General features: G+C 48.7%; 1 protein-coding gene across 1 annotated transcript; it reads left to right on the plus strand.

Moving 5' to 3' along the window:
- Window positions 1-422: 422 nt before the first annotated feature.
- On the plus strand, window positions 423-21,584 carry map6d1 (MAP6 domain containing 1). Its single transcript, XM_072474754.1, has 3 exons — window positions 423-1,254; window positions 15,672-15,897; window positions 21,173-21,584. Exons 1-3 carry the CDS (start codon window positions 704-706, stop codon window positions 21,254-21,256), a joined length of 861 nt encoding a protein of 286 aa, XP_072330855.1. The 5' UTR covers window positions 423-703; the 3' UTR covers window positions 21,257-21,584.
- The last annotated feature ends 756 nt before the right edge of the window (window positions 21,585-22,340 follow it).

Here is a 22,340-nt window from a genome sequence, read left to right on the forward strand (position 1 = left end):
CCTGCCGTTGGTTTCGAAATATCTGTTGATTACACATAGTTTTTTCTTTAAGGGATGCATTTTTATTAAATAGCGTACAAGGCTACGGAGCAAGTGCCGGAAAATGGGATTAGAATAGATAAATGTTGATGGCTAGCGCAGAATAGATGGGCCGAAGGGCCTCTTTCTCTGCTGTAAAAACTCGATGACTAATATGTTGGATGATTTTCGATCAGGTATGTTTGCTTTCTGTGTCTCAGTGTTTGAGACACGAGCTGGAGTCAGAGTACTCAGCAGAGGGTGCTCTGTGACAAGCAGGTTGCAGACACACATCATTGAGAAACAAAAGAGGGGCTGGGGGCTGGAGAATGGCCTGCAGCTGGGTGGCTGAACACTGACCCTCAGGTGCCTGGGCTTGCTGCTGGCCAGGGTGTGGGTGCTGCTCTGTTTTTGGGGGAGGCGCTGGGGGTACACGTGAGCTGAATTTCCAATGCAGCATCTGTCTCAGTGACAGTGCAGGGGAGGGAGGGGGAGAGAGAGGCAGATAGGAGACATGCGCCAGCTCGCTAATCTCGCCGCTAATATTGCGGATTTGGACACGGCCATGGAGGAGCCCGCAAAGGAAGCTCTGGCAGGGTGAAGCTGACCGCTGAATCCTGGGGAAGGCCGGTGCACACAGTGTGTGTGTGTTTGAGTGCTGTTGGCCTCATTGCATTGCCTGGCCATGGCTTGGCCCTGCATCAGCCGGGTGTGCTGCCTCTCCCGCTTCTGGAGCCAGCTGGACAAGTCGGATCTCTCGGTGCCCCTGACCGTCCAGAATTATTCCGAAGTCATAGACCAGGAGGTGAGGTCGGTGGCCCAGCAGGTCCCCCCGGACACATCCCTCAGCAGCAACCCGCCCCTGGTGCCCGAGCCCCGGGGAGCAGAGGGCGCTGTCCAGGAGTCGGTCTCCAAGCACGACTTTAGGTCCTGGAAGGTGCGCAGGGAGGCGAGCTGTAAACCCAGGCGGGAGTACCAACCCTCCGAGGTCCCCTTCTCCAGCGACACCCAGTACAAACTCGACTTCCGAGCCTGGCCAATCCCCAAAAAGGAGAATTACCCCTGGGTGAAGGGAGGGCAGGAGCAGCGCCCCATCAGCAATAGCTCCAGTGCTCACACTCTCCACCCCGAGCCAGACAGGCAGGGAGGACAGAAGCAGCAGAACCCCCGGGAACCCATCCCAAGACACATCAGGGAGGAGCAGATCAGACCAGCAGTGAAAACCACCTCCTACAGGTCAGTGTTTCCATCCCCCTCAGGATTATTTGTTTCGATCCTGCAGACAACAGAGCTTATTCTCCTCAAACAATTCAACATCTCCCACGAGCAGTTGAACTAATCCTATCTGGGAATCAGTGTCAAATACGTTTTGTTTTATATGCAGTAATGAGAAAACAATGATTTGATTGTGTGATATTTGTGAATTGGATTCGGCTCTCTTCTCCTTTGTTAAATTAGACCTTGTGTTTTGATTGTTCTATCTGTCATCCATCTTTACAAAGGTGCAGGTGGGGGTAAGGCAGGATGATCTGGTAGGGATCTCCATGGTAATTGACCAGCCAACGGTAACAATATCTGACATTCTCCACTTTACACTTGCCCTGCTCTGAATCAAAGTTCCCCACTGATTGTTACAGAGCCCCATCTCCATCAGGAGTTTCTCTGTCCCATCTCCATCAGGAGTTACTCTGTCCCATCTCCATCAGGAGTTACTCTGTCCCATCACCATCAGTTACTCTGTCCCATCTCCATCAGCAGTTGCTCTGTCCCATCTCCATCAGTTACTCTGTCCCATCTCCATCAGCAGTTGCTCTGTCCCATCTCCATCAGTTACTCTGTCCCATCTCCATCAGGCGTTTCTCTGTCCCATCAACATCAGGGGTTACTCTGTCCCATCTCCATCAGGCGTTACTCTGTCCCACCAACATCAGGCGTTACTCTGTCCCATCTCCATCAGTTACTCTGTCCCCTCACCATCAGGAGTAACTCTGTCCCATCACCATCCGGGGTTACTCTGTCCCATGTCCATCAGGAGTTTCTCTGTCCCATCATCATCTGGATTTACTCTGTCCCATCACCATCAGGAGTTACGCAGTCCCATCTCCATCAGTTACTCTGTCCCATCACCATCAGTTACTCTGTCCCATCTCCATCAGGAGTTTCTCTGTCCCATCACCATCAGTTACTCTGTCCCATCTCCATCAGCAGCTGCTCTGTCCCATCTCCATCAGTTACTCTGTCCCATCTCCATCAGGCGTTACTCTGTCTCACCAACATCAGGCGTTACTCTGTCCCATCTCCATCAGTTACTCTGTCCCCTCACCATCAGGAGTAACTCCGTCCCAACACCATCAGGGGTTACTCTGTCCCATCTCCATCAGGCGTTACACTGTCCCATCTCCATCAGGAGTTTCTCTGTCCCATCTCCATCAGGAGTTACTCTGTCCCATCACCATCAGTTACTCTGTCCCATCTCCATCAGCAGTTGCTCTGTCCCATCTCCATCAGTTACTCTGTCCCATCTCCATCAGGCGTTACTCTGTCCCACCAGCATCAGGCGTTACTCTGTCCCATCTCCATCAGTTACTCTGTCCCCTCACCATCAGGAGTAACTCTGTCCCATCACCATCAGGGGTTACACTGTCCCATCACCATCAGGGGTTACTCTGTCCCATCACCATCAGGAGTTACTCTGTCCCATCTCCATCAGGAGTTTCTCTGTCCCATCTCCATCAGGAGGTTCTCTGTCCCATCTCCATCAGGAGTTACTCTGCCCCACCCCCATCAGGAGTAACTCTGTCCCATCACCATCAGGGGTTACTCTGTCCCATCATCATCAGGAGTTACTCTGCCCCATCTCCATCAGGTGTTACTCTATCCCATCTCCATCAGGAGTTACTCTGTCCCATCTCCATAAGGAGTTACTCTGTCCCATCACCATCAGTTACTCTGTCCCATCACCATCAGTTACTCTGTCCCATCTCCATCAGGAGTTACTCTGTCCCATCTCCATCAGGAGTCACTCTGTCCCATCACCATCAGGAGTCACTCTGTCCCATCATCATCAGGAGTTACTCTGTCCCATCATCATCAGTAACTCTGCCCCATCTCCATCAGTTAATCTGTCCTATCTCCATCAGTTACTCTGTCCCATCTCCATCAGGCGTTACTCTGTCCCCTCATCATCAGGGGTTTACTCTGTCCCATCTCCATCAGGAGTAACTCTGTGTCATCACCATCAGGGGTTTCTCTGTCCCATCACCATGAGGGGTTACTCTGTCCCATCTCCATCAGGAGTTACTCTGTCCCATCACCATCAGGGGTCATTCTGTTCCATCTCCATCAGGAGTTACTCTGTCCCATCACCATCAGTTACTCTGTCCCATCTCCATCAGGTGTTACTCTATCCCATCTCGATCAGGAGTAACTCTGTCCCATCATCATCAGGAGTTACTCTGTCCCATCATCATCAGGAGTTACTCTGTCCCATATCCGGGCTGTTTAGCACAGGGCTAAATCGCTGGCTTTGAAAGTAGACCAAGGCAGGCCAGCAGCACGGTTCAATTCCCGTACCAGCCTCCCCGAACAGGCGCCGGAATGTGGTGACTAGGGGCTTTTCACAGTAACTTCATTGAAGCCTACTTGTGACAATAAGCAATTTTCATTTCACCATCAGTAACTCTGCCCCAACTCCATCAGGTGTTACTCTGACCCATCTCCATCAGAAGTTACTCTGTCCCATCACCATCAGTTACTCTGACCCATCTCAATCAGGCGTTACTCTGTCCCATCTCGATCAGGAGTTACTCTGTCCCACCACCATCAGGAGTTACTCTGTCCCATCACCATCAGTTACTCTGTCCCATCTCCATCAGTTACTCTGTCCCATCTCGATCAGGAGTTACTCTGTCCCATCTCGATCAGGAGTTACTCTGTCCCACCACCATCAGTTACTGTGTCCCATCACCTTCAGGAGTTACTCTGTCCCACCACCATCAGTTACACTGTCCCATCACCATCAGGAGTAACTCTGTCCCATCTCCATCAGGAGTTACTCTGGCCCATCACCATCGGCAGGTGTACTGGCCCAGCTCGATCATGAGTTATTCTGCCCCATCACCATCAGAACTGGGGTGGTGTCCAGGCACGGGCCTGCAAAGCAGCTATCTTGCTGCATACCCCACTGACCACCAACCTTGGCTCCTGGTACTGCAGAGTGGCACGGGCCGCATGGGTGCCTCCACCCCACCACTCCTGCACCCCACCTGCCAGCGATGTATCACACGGCCCGCTCAAGGGCAATGCCCACAGTACCCCCTTCAGGGGGTACCAATTGGGGGAGCGTACCGCTGGCTTGGGCAGCGCCAGCCCTCTGCACCCCTAGCAGCAGGGATGGGCGCCATGGCTGGAGTCACCCAAGTGCCGTGCACCGACGGGGCTGGGGACATGCGGAGGCAGGGTCCACAGTGCCAAATGGGGCCACCGTGTAGCCCGATGGACCTGGTTAGGCACGGGGGTACGCACCATGCTAACATGTCGGCCTTTCACCCCCTGCAGACAATGGATATTGGAATCCAACCAGGAATGGTGGCCTTCCTCCTAGTCGCCGCAGCCCTGGGGGATGCATTGTGCTGTACAAGCTGGAGCTCTCAAGGGGGACAATGCAGCAGCGGAGCCTGCCCCAGAGGAATAGGAGGCAGCCAGTATGGATGAAGAGCTGGCCGCCCAACAGGCCGAGGAGGAGGGGGTGCAAAGAAGGCACCGCATGAGGCCTCCTATGTACCGGCAGCACCTGTCATAGAACATAGAACAGTACAGTGCAGTACAGGCCCTTCGGCCCACAATGTTGTGCCGACCATTTATCTAATCTAAGATCAACCTAACCTACACCCCTTCAATTTACTGCTGTCCATGTGCCTGTCTAATAATTGCTTAAATGTCCCTAATGACTCTGACTCCACCACCTCTGCTGGCAGTGCATTCCGCACACCCACCACTCTGTGTAAAGAACCTAACTCTGACATCTCCCCTATACCTTTCTCAAATCACCTTAAAATTAAGACAGATTTGAAGGAACTCTGCAGAAATAAAACAGATGAACACTACAATCTTAAGCATATTCAGTATTGATCCTTGAATGAGTTGAACAAAGTCTTAACTAAAACATTAAACATTCAAGTCTTAAAGGGGCATGCATCTACATTCTAGTGGAATTTGGCAGGATTCTCCAATAATGGGGCTATGTCCCCACGCCAGCGTAAAAACACTGACGTTTCACTCTGGACTTTCCTGGCCGATAGGTGGTTAGAATGGTTGCGTGCGGAAAATCGCGGGTTGGGGGCCTCTGTCAATGGCCCCCTACCCGCATAATTCGCGCGCAAGAGACTCCCAAGCGGGAGCGGCGCCGGTCCGAATTTCCGGTTTGATGACCATTCTCCGCCCCCGCGCCGAACGCTATTTCTGACCATTGACTGTACAGCAAAAGGAAATAGACTGTTTATGAAAACAGATGGGTGTAGCTTTGTGTTCATTGTTGTTGAAACAGGATTTGGAATATTGTGCATTGCTTTGGATACCTGACCTTTTAAAGGACACTGATGCATTAGATAGGGAAACACAATTAGGACAATTCTAGGGCTTGGTGAATAATGAAGGAAAACACAGTGGGCTAGGCAACCAGCTCTTGTTTCTTGTTGTCCCTTGGCCTAATTTATTTCTCTCTTTGTCTCTCTTTCACTCACTCATTCTTGCTTCTGCACCACAATCTTTATTTCTCTCCTTTACACTCCCTCTCTCTGTTACCCTCTTCCCTTTCTGTTTCACTCCCTTGCTCTGTGTCACTGTCTTCTTCCACATTGTTTTCCCCTTCTTTGTCTCCATCCCTCTTTCTCCCTTTCTCTCATCACTTTCCCTGTTTGTACAAGGAGCGGTTTGGCCCACTGAAGAGTAAGCGTAAATTGTGTGATAAGCTCTGTGTTGTCATTGTGGCAGGGTTATTTGACTCACTGTCTTACTCGCCCCCAGATACAGTCGTACACAAGGGAAGAGAGCACACCTCCACTGAGCTGCATTATCTCAACGCAAACCGTCTTTGGGGCTTTTTAAAAATTCTTGGTTGATTCTCTGTAACTACAGAGCTGAAAAAGACATCCTTTTATTCGGAGCTTCCATCTCACTGAGGAAAATCATTCTATCTGGCAAGCTCTGGTCAGAAATCACATGTCACATGTGGAGTGCAAAACCCCCTATACTCATAAATAATCAGCCGCAGGGTTGGAGTAGTCAACTTAAAACAAAAGCAGTACAGGACCGTTGGGGTATCAGCACAGGCTCATGTGGTTTCAGCACATCATTTTTATTTATTTTTTCGAAAAAATATACTTTATTCATAAAATTTATCATAAGCATTACAGAGCATTTCTAATTGTCTTGACTGTACATTTCCGTCAGAGCTACACATTGCCTTGACTTTCTTCCATTCAATTTTGATATTATTATACACATATCACTCTTTACATTACTATTCCTTCTTAAATATTTACATTGTCATGTTTGTTTTATACATTGGAGTGTTGGTGGCCCAGACCGAGGTGGGTTTACACTGTTACCCGCCCCTCGGTGTACATTTGCTGGTAAGACCTTACACAGTGGTCTTTCCCCATTGCGCCTTGGCGGCAGCTGCCCCAAGCTTGAGTGCGTCCCTCAGCACGTAGTCCTGGACCTTGGAATGTGCCAGTCTGCAACACTCGGTCGAGGACAATTCTTTGCACTGGAAGATCAGCAAGTTTCGGGCAGACCAAAGAGCGTCTTTCACCGAGTTGATGACCTTCCAGCAGCAGTTGATATTTGTCTCGGTGTGTGTCCCTGGAAACAGTCCGTAGAGCACAGAGTCCTGTGTCACAGATCTGTTTGGGATAAACCTTGACAAATACCACTGCATCTCTCTCCAGACCTTCTTTGCAAAGGCACATTCCACAAGGAGATGGGTGACCGTCTCATTTCCCCCACAGCCACTCCGAGGGCAGCGTGCATTGGCGCAGAGCCTTCGGGTGTGCATGAAGAATCTGACAGGGAGGGCCCTTCTCACCACCAGCCAAGCTAGGTCCTGGTGCTTGTTTGAAAGTTCTGGTGATGAGGCGTTCTGCCAGATGACTCTGGCAGTCTGCTCAGGGAACCATCCAACGTCCTCCACGGTCTCCTTTTCCCTGAGGGCCTCGAGGACATTACGTGCTGACCACTGCTTCATTGCCTTGTGGTCAAAGGTGTTTTTCTTCAAAAACTTTTCCACGAAGGACAGGTGGTACGGTACGGTCCAACTACTTGGAGCGTTCCGCGGCAATGAGGCCAGACCCATCCTTCGTAACACCGGGGACAGGTAGAACCTCAGTATGTAGTGACACTTGGTGTTTGCATACTGGGGGTCCACGCACAGCTTGATGCAGCTGGACACAAAGGTGGCCAACAGGATGAGGGAGGCGTTGGATACGTTTCTCCCTCCTCCAGAGGTTTGTCCATAGTGTCCCTTCGGACACGGTCCATCTTGGATCTCCAGATGAATTTGAAGATGGCCCGGGTGACTGCTGCGGCGTAGGGTCGGGTTATGGGCCAGACCTTCGCCACGTGCAGTAGCACCGAGAGTACCTCACACCTGATGACCAGGGTTTTGCCCGCAATGGAGAGGGAGCGTTGCTCCCACCAGCCCAGTTTCTGCCTTACCTTTGCTATGCGCTCCTCCCAGGTTTTGGTGCACGCCCCAGCAGCTCCGAACCATATCCCCAGCACCTTCAGGTAATCTGACCTGACAGTGAAGGGGACAAAGGACCGGTCGGCCCAGTTCCCAAAGAACATGGCCTCGCTCTTGCCACGGTTTACCTTGGCTCCCGAGGCCAGTTCAAACTGGTCGCAGGTGGTCAAGAGCCTGCGTACAGACGCAGGATCCGAGCAGAAGACAGCAACGTCGTCCATGTACAGGGAGGCCTTGACTTGCATGCCTCCACTGCCTGGGATCGTCACTCCTCTTATACCCGGATCCTTCCTGATGGACTCGGCAAAAGGTTCTATGCAGCACACAAAAAGGGCAGAGGAGGGAGGGCAGCCCTGCCTGACTCCGGATTTGATCTGGAACTTTTCTGATTCCCACCCATTGATTGAGACTGCGCTGTAGATATTTGTGTAGAGCAGTTTGATCCAATTGCGAATTCCCTCCCCAAACCCCATTTTGGAGAGCACATCCATCATGTAGGTGTGCGATATTCTGTCAAAAGCCTTCTCCTGGTCAAGGCTGATGAGGCAGGTGTCCACCCTCCTGTCCTGCACGTAGGCGATCATATCCCTGAGTAGCGCGAGGCTATCAGAGATCTTCCTGCCGGGTACAGCACAGGTCTGGTCAGGGTGGATCACCGACTCCAGAGCAGACCTGACCCGATTGGCGATGACCTTGGCTAGAATTTTGTAATCCCCATTCAACAGTGAAATGGGTCGCCAATTTTGAATTTCTTCCCTTTCCCCCTTCTGCTTGTAGATGAGGGTGATGATGCCTTTCCTCGTGGACTCTGACATGCTGCCTTCCAGAAGCATACTCTCGTATACTTCCAGCAGGTCTGGGCCCATCCAGTCCCACAGAGCCGAATACAACTCAACCGGTAAGCCGTCGCTTCCGGGAATTTTACTCGTCTCGAAGGACTTGACTGCCTTTGTCAGCTCATCCAGAGTTAGTGGTTTGTCCAGGTTTTCCAGCTCGCTGTCGCCTATGACCTCCGTGATGGTCGACAGGAAGGTCTGGGAAACAGTGCTATCTGTTGGCTCCAGGTCATACAGTCCGGCATAAAAGGATTGGCTGATCCTCAGGATGTCAGACTGCGATGAATTTACAGAGCCATCTTCTTCCGTCAGGCTGCTGATCATAGAGGTCTCTCTGTGCACCTTTTGGAAGAAGAAGCATGAGCACTTTTCGTCCTGCTCCACGGAGCGGACTCTGGAACGGAAGATAACCTTGGAGGCCTCCGAGGTGTAGAGCGAGGCTTGCTGGCTCTTCACCTCTTGGAGATCCTCCTTGACATCCACCCCCATCGACTGCAGCTGGAGCAAATTCTGCACACTTTTCTGGAGCCGGGACATGACCCCTCGTCTCTCTCTCACCTTTTGAACGCCCTTGAGGATGAAAAACCTCTTGATATTCCCCTTGATTGCTTCCCACCAGAGATGTGGGGCCTCAAAGAGGTGTTTCACGGTTCTCCAACCCTTGTGATCCCTCCTGAGTTCCTCGAGGTTCTCAGGGGTCAGCAGTTTTACATTCAGCTTCCATGTCCCCCTGCCTACACCCTGGTCTTCCTGCAGGTGGCAGTCGGCCAGTAGGAGGCAGTGGTCAGAGAAGAACACCGGCCATACGTCGGTGGACCTGATTAGAATACCACCAGGTCTGCATTACTGGATAAGTACATTCTTAAACATGGCAGTGCCTTGTCTATCATTGTCCTGGATGCATATGAACATGAGGGTGGAATTTTCAGGGCCTGTTTGCTGCTGGCGCAAAACCCGTTATGGCCGCTAACCTTTGCGCAAGGGCCATAACGGGATTTGCGGAATGAGATCTCAGTTTGAGATCTTCCCTGGCCCCGCCGCTAAGGTAATCAGGCTTACACCCAGAAAGGGCATGAACTGATTACCATGGATTGGAATTAATTTAATTATTCAAAACGGCTTAACGCCATTGCTTCCAGGGCGATCAGATGTTCGCCCCCTCGGGCGACAATGAGTGAGTTCTTTCAGGGGGTAGCAGATGTGTGAGAGCTGTGGGGGAGGGGGCCAGCGAATCATGCGCACATGTTTTGGGGTGGCAAAAAATTGGGAAGATTCTGGTTGGGAATGTTCGCGGTCTTAGCCAGGGTAGTGGAGGAGGAGGTGGACCCGGACCCTTTGGTGCCGATATTTGGGGTTTCAGAGAAACCGGAGCTCATGGAGAGGAGGAAGGCCGATGTCGTGGCCTGCGCCTCTCTGATTCACGGCGACGAATTTTACTGGAGTGGCGTTCGGCATCGCTACCGGGGGTAACAGATTGGTTGGGTGACCTGTACGATTTCCTGCAGTTGGAGAAGATAAAGTATGACTTAAGGGACTCTGCAGAGGAGTTTGAGAAAAAGTGGGGAATGTTTATGACTGTGTTTGAGGAGCTGTTCGTCGCGGGGGGGGTGGAGGGTGAAAAAGGGAGAAACATTTGTACAGACTGGATAGTTGATATCAGGGAAGCATGTTTCTCGGGGTGTTTATGTGTTGTAACCTGTTTTGATACATGTTGATAATAAAATCCATTTAAAAAAAAGATGTTCGCCCCCCCCAACCGCTGTCACGTAACACCAGCAGGAAACCTTACTGGTTTCCAAAAACAAAAACCAATTGTGGTGACCATGCAGAGGGCTCGGAGGTGAGTATCACCCTCAGGTGGTGAGGGACATGGCCAGGCAGTGATGGTGGAGGAATGGGGGGGTGGGGGTGGGGGGAGGGGGGGAGCGTTGTGTCTGAAGGTGGTTGGGGCGACTTAGAATTGGGAGGTGCCCTGATGTCGGCAAGGATGGGGGTTGTCGGGTCACCCTGATGCCTGCATGGCGTGAGGGGGGGGGAAGTGGTAGTGACCCGACCATTAAGTGGTGAGGGGAATGTTGGCTCTCTGTGTTGGGGGATTGGGGGTGTTCCCCTTGTCTGCCGAGGTCTCGACGTCTGGGGGACTTTTACCTTCACTGTGCCACGATCTCTGAACCCCTGCTTTGCCTGCAGATTTGGGCCCAATTCCCCACCCCCAGCTGACTGCCTGATCCTCGCCAGCACTTTGAAATCGCACAGAGTGTGATGTGGCTCGAGTTTCACACTGATTTTCTCACCTGGACCCCCACTCTGTGCAATTTTTGGAAAATTCTGAATGGAAGCTTGCGACTAGTGGTGTTCCACAGGGATTTGTACTTGGGCCTCTGTTGTTTGTAGTATACATAAACGATTTGGAGGAAAATGTAGCTGGTCTGATTAGTAAGTTTGCGGATGACACCAAGGTTGGTAGAGTGGCAGATAGTGTTGAGGATTGTCAGAGGATACAGCAGGACATAGATAGGTTGGAGACTTGGGCAAAGAAATTACAAATGGAGTTTAATCCGGACAAATGTGAGGTATTGTATTTTGGTAGGTCTAACCTGGAGGGGGAATATACCGTAAATGGCAAAACTCTTAGGAATATAGAAAGTCAGAGAGATCTGGGCGTGCAGGTCCACAGATCTTTGAAAGTGGCAACACAAGTGGACAAGGTAGTCAAGAAAGCATACAGACTGCTTGCCTTCATGGGAGGGGGCATTGAGTATAAATACTGGCAAGTCATGCTACAGTTGTACCGAATCTTGGTAAGGCCTCACTTGGAATATTGCGCACAATTCTGGTCGCCACACTACCAGAAGGATGTGGAGGCATTGGAGAGGGTGCAGTGGAGGTTCACTAGGATGTTGCCTGGTCTGGACGGTGTTAGTTATGTGGAGAGGCTGAATAGACTCGGACTGTTTTTATTAGAAAGACGGAGGTTGAGGGGTGACCTGATAGAGGTCTACAAGATTATGAGGGGCATGGATAGAATGGGTGGGCAGGCACTCTTTCCCAGGGTGGAGAGGTCAGTCACCAGGGGCCATAGGTTTAAGATCCGTGGGGCAGCGTTTAAAGGAGATGTGTGAGGCAGGGTTTTTTATGCAAAGGGTGGAGAGTGCCTGGAACGCGTTGCCAGGGGAGGTTGTGGAAGCAGATACATTAACGGCGTTCAAAAGACATCTTGACAAATACATGGAAAGGATGGGTATAGAGGGATACGGCACAAGGAAGTGCTGAGGATTTTAGCAAAGGTTGGTATCTTACCGGTACAGGCTTGGAGGCCCGAAGGGCCTGTTCCTGTGCTGTATTGTTCTTTGTTCTCTCTCTTTATAGGTTCCAGAGAAGATGAATCTAGATAACTAAATACAGTTTAAATTATGAGGGTTAAGAAGGGGGACACAAGTTTGAAGCAAACAGAATTAAATTATGGAAATTCTACTTTGTACAAAGATGGTTCAATACATGAACTAGACTGCCTGATGGAGTAACAAATGCAAAATCCCTAGAATTATTGATGAGCTGGTTACGTGCTGCAATAGGAGGACATTAGGGTCATTTATGCTTTCTTGTTATTTTATTCATTGATGGGGTGTGGGCATCGCTGAGGCCAATATTAATTGCCAGTCCCTTGAGAAAGTGATGGTGAGATGTCTTCTTGAACCACTGTAATCCATGTGTGTCGGCTGAGGTAGTTCCAAGTTCCCAGCGATAATGAAGGAACAGCGATATACATCCAAGTCAGAATGGTGTGACTTGGAAGGAAACGTGCAGGAGGCGGTGTTCCCAAGTGCCTGCTACTCTTTTTCTTTCGAATTTACAAGTTTCAGAGGTGCTATCAAAAAATCAAGGAGGTTCCAAAATAGCTTGCACAATAAAACCACTGATGTATGAGCAAGGTTCCACCCGCTTGATTTTCCTAGTGGCCAGATGTTCTACTGGAAACAAGTGGAAACCTCATGGGTGGATGCTAATCCAGGTCATATGACAATTCTTTCATGCCTGTCAGATATTGGTAGTTCCTGCTCCCGCCCACACTAGCTCACTTTGAAGTGTGTAACTGCACTTGACAGGGTTATCTTTTATATAGAATGGAAATTGTACATCTGACCAGGGCTCGGATGAGTGGATTCTTCTCGGAAGTAGATGATAGGTGCGAGCGGTGTTCTTAGGGTACGGCACATCATACGTACATGTTCTGAACTCATTCTAAGCTTATGAGGTCTCCTTCTTCAGCACCATGTTAGGAATTCTTGGGCTTGAGTTGGAACCTTGCCGTTTGGTGGCTATCTTTGGGATTTCAGATTTACTGGATCTGTGGATCGGGGTAAAGACAGATGCTCTTGCCTTCGCCTCGCTAATAGCCTGAAGGAGAGTTCTGTTTGGATGGAAGTCTTTGGTCCCACCCAATGCAGCGGCATGGTTAAGTCACCTGATGGAGTTCTTACATTTAGAAAAAGTCAAGGATATCTTGAGGGGGTCGACTAAAGGGTTCTACCTGAAGTGGCTGCCATTCATTTCCCACTCTAGGGAGCTGGTCACCGTCAGATGTCAGGGGGGTGAATTTAGGGGATTGATTTTTGTTCTTTTTAAATTTTGGGTTTGAGGGTGGGGTGGGGTGGGGGGGGGGGGCGTGGTAGGGGGTTGAAATATTGTAATTGTGTGAATATGGTTTGAAGGTGTTATATTGGAAAAACCTTTCTGAATAAAAATATTTTTTTAGAAAGGAATGGAAGTCGCATCACAAAAGGATGAGGAGAAAAGTGTGAGCAATACAGAATGTTTCAGGAAACTGTAATTTAGATGTACCTACAAGATGAGTACTTCAAAGATTTGAGTGTTAACATGTTTTAATGAAGTCAACTTTAATTAATTAAATTAACATTTTGCTTCTTACCCAAATCAAAATATCATCGTGATTAACATTTAGAGCTTGTCAAGAAATGTGACCCCAGCTTCCATGCTGGAGCTGCGCTGTGGCCTGGTGTGAAGGACTGTTTGTATTTCGAATTCCGCCGACTCTCGGGGCTGGATTCTCCGTCCCGCCGCGCCATATTTCTGTTTCACCCTGCCGGCGAGATGCTCCGTTACGCCTGCAGGTCAATGGGATTTCCCATTGTGGGGCAGACTCACACCATCAGGAAATCCCCGGGCTGCCGGCAAAACGGAGCATCCCCCGGCGGAGAATCCAGCCCTTGAACCTTTGAGGCCCGTTTCAGAGTTATCATACGGTAGGATCGTCTCCTGAGCTTTCCAATGGAGTCTTGGTTTATAAGGTGTTTGTAGATCTGTGGCCTGACTAAGGAGAAGATTGTAGAACTCTGGTTCTTACAATGACAGATGCATGCTTTTTATTCTCTCTGGGATTGAATCTGCTCAAGAAATCATATTGTTCAAAACAGCACGAATGAAACACAATAGCTCTTGCAATTGTGTCCCTATTAATTGGAGAGAAAAGCAGATTCCTTCCTCATTTTCACTAGGAGAGATTTCAATCTTTTTTAAATTCAAGGGTCACATATTTTCCCTTCAGGCTTTCAAAGCCCAACAACATCTGATCAATACTTCCTGTTTTATTGATTGGCTGCTAGGCTTCTGTATCTGGTCGACTGCTCGATCTACACTCAACAAGAACAACTTGCAGTTATGTAGTGCCTTTTTAATGTATGGAAATGTCCCAAGGTGATTTACCGAAGTGTTATCAATGAAAGAAATTGACGCTGAGGTAAAGAGAGAAATAGAGGGCAAATGGCCAAATGTTTGGGAGAATCTTAAAGGCAGAGAGAGAGGCAGAGATTTAGGAAGGGAATTCCAAAGCTCAGGGCCTAGACAGGTTGAAAGCACAGCATCCATGGATGATTGATTAAAATGGGGTTGCTCAAGAGGGCATAATTGGAGGAACACAAAGTTCTTGGAAAGTTGTAGGGCTAGTGGAAGATACAGAGATAGGAAAGGATAAGGCCGTGGAAAGGTTTGAACACAATGATGAGAATTTTCATAGAATCCCTCCAGTGCAGAAGGAGGCCACTCAGTCCATCGAGTCTGCACCGACCCTCCAAAAGAGCACTCGGCCCAGGCCAACTCCCCCGCCCACCCTGCCCGCGTAACCTAATCTGCACATCCCTGAACCCTAAAGGGCAATTTAGCATGGCCAATCCACCGAACTTGCACATCTTAATTGAAGTGTTTCTGGACTGGGTACTCAAATGAGCACAAGGGTGATGAGGAGATGGATGGGATTTTATTTTGAGTTGGAATTACAGAGGGCAAAATACATCAGACTAGTCAGGAAAGCGTTGGAAGTCTGGAGATACAAATATCTGTTCCCGCTGAGTGAAGATATATAACATAATAACCTTTATTGTCACAAGTAGGCTTCCATTGACACTGCAATGAAGTTACTGTGAAAATCCTCTAGTCACCCCATTCCGGCGCCTGTTCGGGTACACAGAGGGAGAATTCAGAATGTTCAATTCACTTAACACCACCACATTCGGGACTTGTGGGAGGAAACTGGAGCATCCGGAGGAAACCCACGCAGACACAGGTCGACCGGATACACAAGGCTAGCAGCCAAACAATAAAACAGAAAATATTGATCAGATGTTGTAGACGGTCTTGATGATCAAGTGGATAGGAATCGGAAACTCAGCTCAGGGTCAATTAGGAAACAGAGTTTAAGAGCAGTCTGATTGAGCCCGCGATCAGGGAGCAGGATGGAACCTGTGGCTAGGGAACACAGTCTTTGGTCTGAACCCCTTATTTTTCTTTTGAGAGAATGGAAAACAAGCACCTTCAATCAGGGGCAGGTATTAAGAGTGGTTTTTGCTACATGATAATCAGGAGCGATCATAGAAATGCAAGGTTAATTAGGCGAATTGGTTGAAAGAAAGGCAGTGTGTACATTGACGTGCTGTAACAATATACTTGTTGGAAGGAGGGAACATATTGGACACTGGAGTAAAATGTTTATTGGCAGTGACTCGCAGAAACTCCTTTTGCAGCAAACACTTGTATTAAGCCCCTGCTATTTGTTCCAGACAGGAATTCCAACCCTGGACAGGAGTTAAAGTGGTCAAACCTGTGAAGATAAGGCAAGCGTACACTCCCCCAGTTGATAGCATTGTTCTTGAGAGCAGTTACAGGGCTGCCTTCACAGAGGATGCCTTCCGGCGTATTGAACCACTGCAGGTTGCATCCAGTAAGTCTCAGAACCAAATAGCTTCAGTCGCAGAGACGGACGACACAACAACGACCGAGAACTCAGTAAGTACATGTTAATCCATTCTGACGTAAATGGCCTTTGATATCCTTAAGTAGCAAACAAAAACAGATTTCTGGTTGTCTTAAGTTCAACTTTGCATCATCCTTCGTGAGTGGATTCTAACTCGCTCAGTGAGGTTAATCAAAACTTTTAGCACAGGGTAGAAAATGGAATTTAAGCAAATCCGTTTAAGCCTCACACAAATTAATTTTCCGTCGGAAGCAAGTGAGGCGTACAGTTACCGGCCCATCACCCCATTTGCCACCCCGTCAGAAAAGGTGAAATTAACCCCGTAAGTCCTTGAATTTAGTCCTTCCACACTGAGCATAGGAGGATGCTTCAGTGCAATACTGGGGGAGTGCTGCATTGTCAAATGTTCAACATTACCGGTTGAATCGGATTAGGGTCGCACTTGGCTGGGCGGTAATGCTGAACTTTGGCACAATGATTGGTGGCCTTTTCGTGTCTTTAATCATTCAGAACCCATATTCTGCCAGAAACCCAGTGTATTGTGAATGTTAGGCCTGTTTAAAACCTAACAGCAGCACAGGGTACAGTGCCATCAACTTGCAAGCTATATATGCGTTGAATGGCCATTCTTATCCCTATTTATATGTTAGAACAGGATTAAATCATAGTTCAATTGAGCAGAACAATTGGACTTGCAACGAGACAAACAATTATGTTCGGCCTTGTATGGTGCTGTTAAAATCCTAAGGTGCTTCACAGAGCATAACCAGAAAAACAAATTAAGATCATACCAACGAGACAGATATTGGAGCACAGTCAAAAGCTTGGTCAAGGAAGTAGGTTTAATGTAGGGTCGTAAAGCGTGGTGGAGAGACTGTGTGAGTAACAAAGACATTACAGAGCTTAAGGCCAGCATAGCCGAAAGCACGGATACCAGTGATGGAGTAGTGAAAATTAAGAATGAGCAAGAGACCAGATTTGGAAGAGCTCAGGTATTTCAACGTTTACAAGATGGAGCAAATTACGGAGATCGGGAGGGAAGACCATAGATGTGTTTGAAAACAGGAATGGGAATTTGAAAATCCAGGCTTTGCTGGATTGGGAGTCACTGTGGGTCAGCGAGATGATAGGCAAATGGAATGAGTTCAGATACAAGCAGCAGACATTTGAATGAGTTCCAGTTGACCATGGATTTCATTGAAATTATATGGGATTTGGGTGTCGCTGGCTGGGCCAGCGTTTATTGCCCATCCCAAATTGCTCCTTGGACTGAGTAGCTTGTTAGGCCATTTCAGAGGCTGTTTAAGAGTCAACCAAGAGGGAAGCACGGTGGCACAGTGGTTAGCACTGCTGCCTCACGGCGTTGAGGTCCCAGATTCGATCCCAGCCCTGCGTCATTGTCCGTGTCGAGTTTGCACATTCTCCCCGTGTCTGCGTGGGCTTCACCCCCACAACTCAAAGATGTGCATGGTAGGTGATTTGGCCACACTAAATTGCCCCTTAATTGGAAAAAAAATAATTGGGTACTCTAAATTTATTTTTAAAAAGGGTCAACCACATTGCTGAGGATCTGGATTCGCACGTAGGCCAGATCAGGTAAGGATGGAAGATCAGTGAAGCAGATGGATTTTTTAATAACAATAGACAATGGTTTCATGGTCATCATTAGACTTTTGGGGTGTGGTTTAACTAAATGGGAACAAAGTCCCGGCGCTCGCAGCATCAAGAAACACAAGTCTATAAAACATGACTAGTGTTAGATGGGGAGCCTCAACGGGGAACGCATGGCCGAGGCTGCACATAGCCCCGTTTTGTGCAGCCATTTTTAAATGCTGTCCTGATCTCCGAGGCCGCCGAAGCAACCCCAAGCCCATGCGCACAGGGCACCCCAGCCTGAACACACCCATGCACAACATGCCACCTTAGTGGTGCCAATGTGGCACCCTGGCAGTGCCACCTGGGCACCTTGGCAGTGCCCAAGTAGCACCAGCAGTGCCAGGATACCACCCTGCCCAAAGGGCATGCACCTGGGGGCTTTCAATTCCCTGGGAGACCCCCACGAGTGCTGTTCCATCTGTCCCCGTTTATGGAGACCAGTACTGAACAGCGCTTGCCCGAGATCTCCGAGGTGAGGGAGATTGATCCCACGGCTCGGGTAACTCAGGAATCTACACATTAAAGTGAGTCGAGCTGTCTCGCTTTAATATGCAGATTTGATAAAAAGTGATACCGCATATTTACATTGCAACGTCGCACAAGATCGTGTTAGATCTCGCGAGGCATTGCGAGCCGGGTAAATCCTGGGAGTGGGGTCCCCCGGCTTCTATCTGCAGTGCCGCGTCATGGCGAGTTGCTTTTCGAGTGGTGTGGCCAGTAAGTCGCACCCTTGATCCCAGATTTTTATTGAATTCAAATCTTACCATTTGCCATCGAACCTGGGTCCCCAGAGCCCTGGGTCAGTGGATTACTAGTTGAGAGACAATACCACTACGCCACTGCCTCCCTGAAATATGAGCGGCCAGTCTGTAGAGCATTGGAAAACATAGAGACATACATAGAAATTATAAGCAGGAGGAGGCCATTTGGCCCTTAGAGACTGCTTCGCCATTCATTATCTTAGCCAATCATCAAGTTCAATACCCTGATCCCGCCTTCCCTCCATAACCCTTGATCCTTTTAGCCCCAAGAGCTGTATCGAATGCCTTCTTGAAATTACACAACATTTTGGCCTTCACCTACATTTTGCGGTAGTGAATTCCACAGATTCACCACTCTCTGGGTGAAAACATTTCTCCTCACCTCCAAGGACTCCTCAAACTATGACCCCTGGTTCTGGACTCCCCCACCATCGAGAGGTAACAGACATGTGTGTGAGGGTTTCAATAGCAGGTAAGCTGAGACGGAGGTGGGCGATGTTACCTTTCAGACTTTCAGTAATTCACTGACAGGCTGCAAACCCACTCCTGCCAGCTGTACACAAATAGACTTAATCTGCACCGCACTGTTAAGTGCAGCATTCTTGCGCTAATGCCGATCAGCAGGGGGTTTAGAGAAGTGGATGAAAAGAGACTAACTTCAGATAATGTCATCGTCTCCTGTGATAAAACTCTTGCCACACGATGTTGCGATAGAGGCTGGATCTTGCTCGAGTAGAGCATCGCGCCAAATGCCATTTTATTTACTTTTCTCTGCAGCCTTCTGATCAGAAATGTTTTTGCATGGTAACGTCTGGTCGGGCGAGCGATAATATCGTGCCGAGAGTGCCAGGGAACGGTCCATCTCCTTAACCAATGAGATTTAAGGATCGAGAAAAGGACAGGGAAGGAGGTTAATTAGAGTCAAATCAGGTTGGAAAAGAGGAATAAAGAGGAAGAAAGATTGAGGGAGAAAAGAGACAAAGAAAATATAATAATAAGCGCTTATTGTCACAAGTAGGCTTCAATGAAGTTACTAATGCAAAAAGATCTGACATGGTTAGAATCCCTATGAGCAATTTACCGCTTGAATAATGGGAGCAGCCGCGGTTCAGTGTCCGGGCCAGACATTTTGATTGGCATTGTAAGAACCAGGTGCCTATGGTGTTACATACAAATGTAACTTTCTGTGGCAAGTTTAATGGGCAATTAATGTGAAATTCCAACATTTAAACAGATTCAATCTTTCAAAGGACATATATTCCCGGGGTTAGATTGCCATCAGCAGCCACATTCACCCATAGAAACTGTCAGTGAGGCCTGTCAGAGAAAAAAGCCTAACTCTTTGCAAAAAGCACTTGCATACACAAACTCAGACAGCAGGTTCTGCATCTCTCAGCATTTCTCGATGCAACTAATGAGCCGCCCTGGCAACAGGATGTGGAGTACATTTGCTGACACTTAATCTTTTCAAAGGCTGAAACGCTAAAATTGTGCATTCTCGATCAATAGACATTATTTTAAGGTCTTATCAAGAGCAACCACCCGCTGTGACAGCAGGCAGACAGCTAGCAGCACAACATTTAGTTACAGAGAATACCTGAGCACAAGGATTGACTAATATTAATTTCAGGGCTTTCTCTCTCTTCTCTGTTTCTTGCTAATTTAAATGGTCATTCCGTACATGGGTGGGGTTACAATGGAGAATGAGAGAATATGTTTAACTGTTGCCCCATTGGCCTGGTCAGGATGTTCCGGCCCAGTGGGACCTGGCACTGGCCATTCTTTCCCGTCATTGGGGGCCAGGCCTTCTATAGCAGATTTCTAGTCTCCTGTCCACCCCACTTACCACTGATTCCAAAGACTCACATTTGGAAGGCAATGGAAGTGGAGGTCTGTGGAAATAAAAACTAGGGAAGACGTAAAGAAAAAGCTACAGACTTGCTATCACCCGTTTTACACTGTTGCAAAGGTCTATCCGTGTCACCTCTTCCATGTTTGTCATCTGTGTGTGTGCACGCGTTGCACTATCCGTGCATTGCTCCCACTGTGTGCGAATGTTCTATGATGGGCTTTAGAGTGGTTTCACAGGTCGGCGCAACATCGAGGGCCGAAGGCCCTGTACTGCGCTGTAATGTTCTATGTTCCCTGCTCCATGTGCTGCCTCCTCCACATGTCAGCTCTTGCATGTGTCGCTACCTCTGTCCATCATCCCTCCTCCTGTCACCTCCTGTGTGTCATCTCCACATGGGTCTCTCCCTCCACGTGGGTCTCTCCTCCATGTGGGTCTCCCTCCTCTGTGTCTCTCCCTCTTTGAATGTCTCTCCCTCTTTGAGTGTCACTCCCCCCTTTGAGTGTCTCTCCCCCCTTTGAGTGTCTCTCCCCCCTTTGAGTGTCTCTCCCCCCTTTGAGTGTCTCCCCCTTTGTGTGTCTCTCCCTCTTTGAGTGTCTTTCCCTCTACCAGTGTCTCTCCCTCTGTGTGTGTGTGTGTGTGTGTGTGTGTGTGTGTGTGACCTCTTCTGTGTGTGCCTCCCTCTACGTGTGTCTCCCGGGTGGGGAGACATGTTGACGAGGTCGAGGATTCTCAGTACCCTGGGCCTCACCTCTTCAGCCATGGGTGAGTTAGGCCAAGATCTCATCTGCTTGTTCAGGTCAGTGTAAAAGACCTCAACAGGAAATGTTTCAGTGGGACTTAGTCATTTTTCTCACTGATGTTTTAGGGGAGTTGCTGATTACAAATCAGTGTTCGCCTACACTGCGCTTCCAAAGTGGTTTTTTCGGCCTATGAGATATTATCGGCCTTTGGGATATCCTGAGGGTGTGAAAATAGTGTGGAACTGCTGCAAGAATCTATTTCCCTCACTTTCTTTAACCCTTTCTGATTTGTGCAAAGGAGCCAGTGGTGAAGACAAAGTTATCGCCGTCATCAAATTCATCGGCCGTGTTCCAGACTCGGTCCCGTGTGCTGAACATATAAACCCAGTCACAGCTTCCCCTTCGAAGAGACTGATCCCACTGCTGAAGTAGCCCCAGACTAAAGGCAGCTGCTTTAAATCCACCACTACAAACTATGCAAAAACAAACCTTGGAGAAGAGGAATGCTGGTGTTTGACCCTCACCTGGATGTTTGTCTGCAATTGCCTGATAAATCTTGGCCTTGTACAGTAAATCGAACGGGACATGAACAAACATCCATTTAATGTGTGTATGCCTCATCTGCATGTTGGGTAAGGATAGATTGTTTAATTACGCACCAGAGACTCGGACAACAAGCAATGGGTCGGGCAATAAAAGCTGAGAGAAAACTAACGTCTGTGTGAGTTTTTCTGCTGCTGCAAGGAGCTGTTCAAACTAGGAGTACCCATTTCCAAAGGTACGAGATTACTTCTGCCTGGACACCATTCAAATCAGGAATAAACCTCGGATTCACAAGAGTCACCCCCTCCAGGTGAGGAGAAGCTCGATGTATGTCAGTTACAGGCTGTGCTTTACCATCCTGGGATCGTCATTCTCTTCCCTCTTAAAGGGTCTGAATTTTAATCATCACTTTGAGTGTGTTTAAAGGATTAATGATAATTATGTGTCACGATGATGGGAGAATATATTGGAACCAGTCAGAGAAATGGACATGCTGCGGGATTCTCCGTCGGCGGGATCCTCCTCTACGCTGGCAGCGCGCCCACGGGTTTCTGAATGGTATGCGATGGTCACAGTAGGAAACCCCATTGGCCGTCTGGCAGAACGGAGGATCCCGTTGCCGGCAGAGCGGCGTCGCGCCAGAAAATGGGGCTGACGGGACAGAGAATCCTGCACATGGTGTTTTTCAGACACGTTTACACCTGTGAAAGGGCACAAAAGGCTTAGTTTCATAGAGAGGTTTAAAGTAGAGGAATGGCGGGCTTTGACGAGCGAGTGTCTATTTGGGAAGAACAAAATTTGATTGGAGTGGGCATCATGCCAGAGAGCTTGGCTTTGACGGGAGGTATAAGTTGTGAGTTAGAGTGCTTGAGAGATCGGCTTCAGTTGAGGGTTAATGTTCTCAAATAGGCTTGTCCAACCTT

This window comes from Scyliorhinus torazame, chromosome 14 (assembly GCF_047496885.1).
Source record: "Scyliorhinus torazame isolate Kashiwa2021f chromosome 14, sScyTor2.1, whole genome shotgun sequence".
Classification (NCBI taxonomy): domain Eukaryota; kingdom Metazoa; phylum Chordata; class Chondrichthyes; order Carcharhiniformes; family Scyliorhinidae; genus Scyliorhinus; species Scyliorhinus torazame.

Coding starts and splice junctions, on each gene's coding strand:
- map6d1 (XM_072474754.1), top strand. CDS start 704: ATGGCTTGGCCCTGCATCAGCCGGGTGTGCTGCCTCTCCCGCTTCTGG. Junction 1,255..15,671: donor GTGAAAACCACCTCCTACAG/GTCAGTGTTTCC, acceptor TATTTGTTCCAG/ACAGGAATTCCAACCCTGGA. Junction 15,898..21,172: donor CAACAACGACCGAGAACTCA/GTAAGTACATGT, acceptor ATTTGTGCAAAG/GAGCCAGTGGTGAAGACAAA.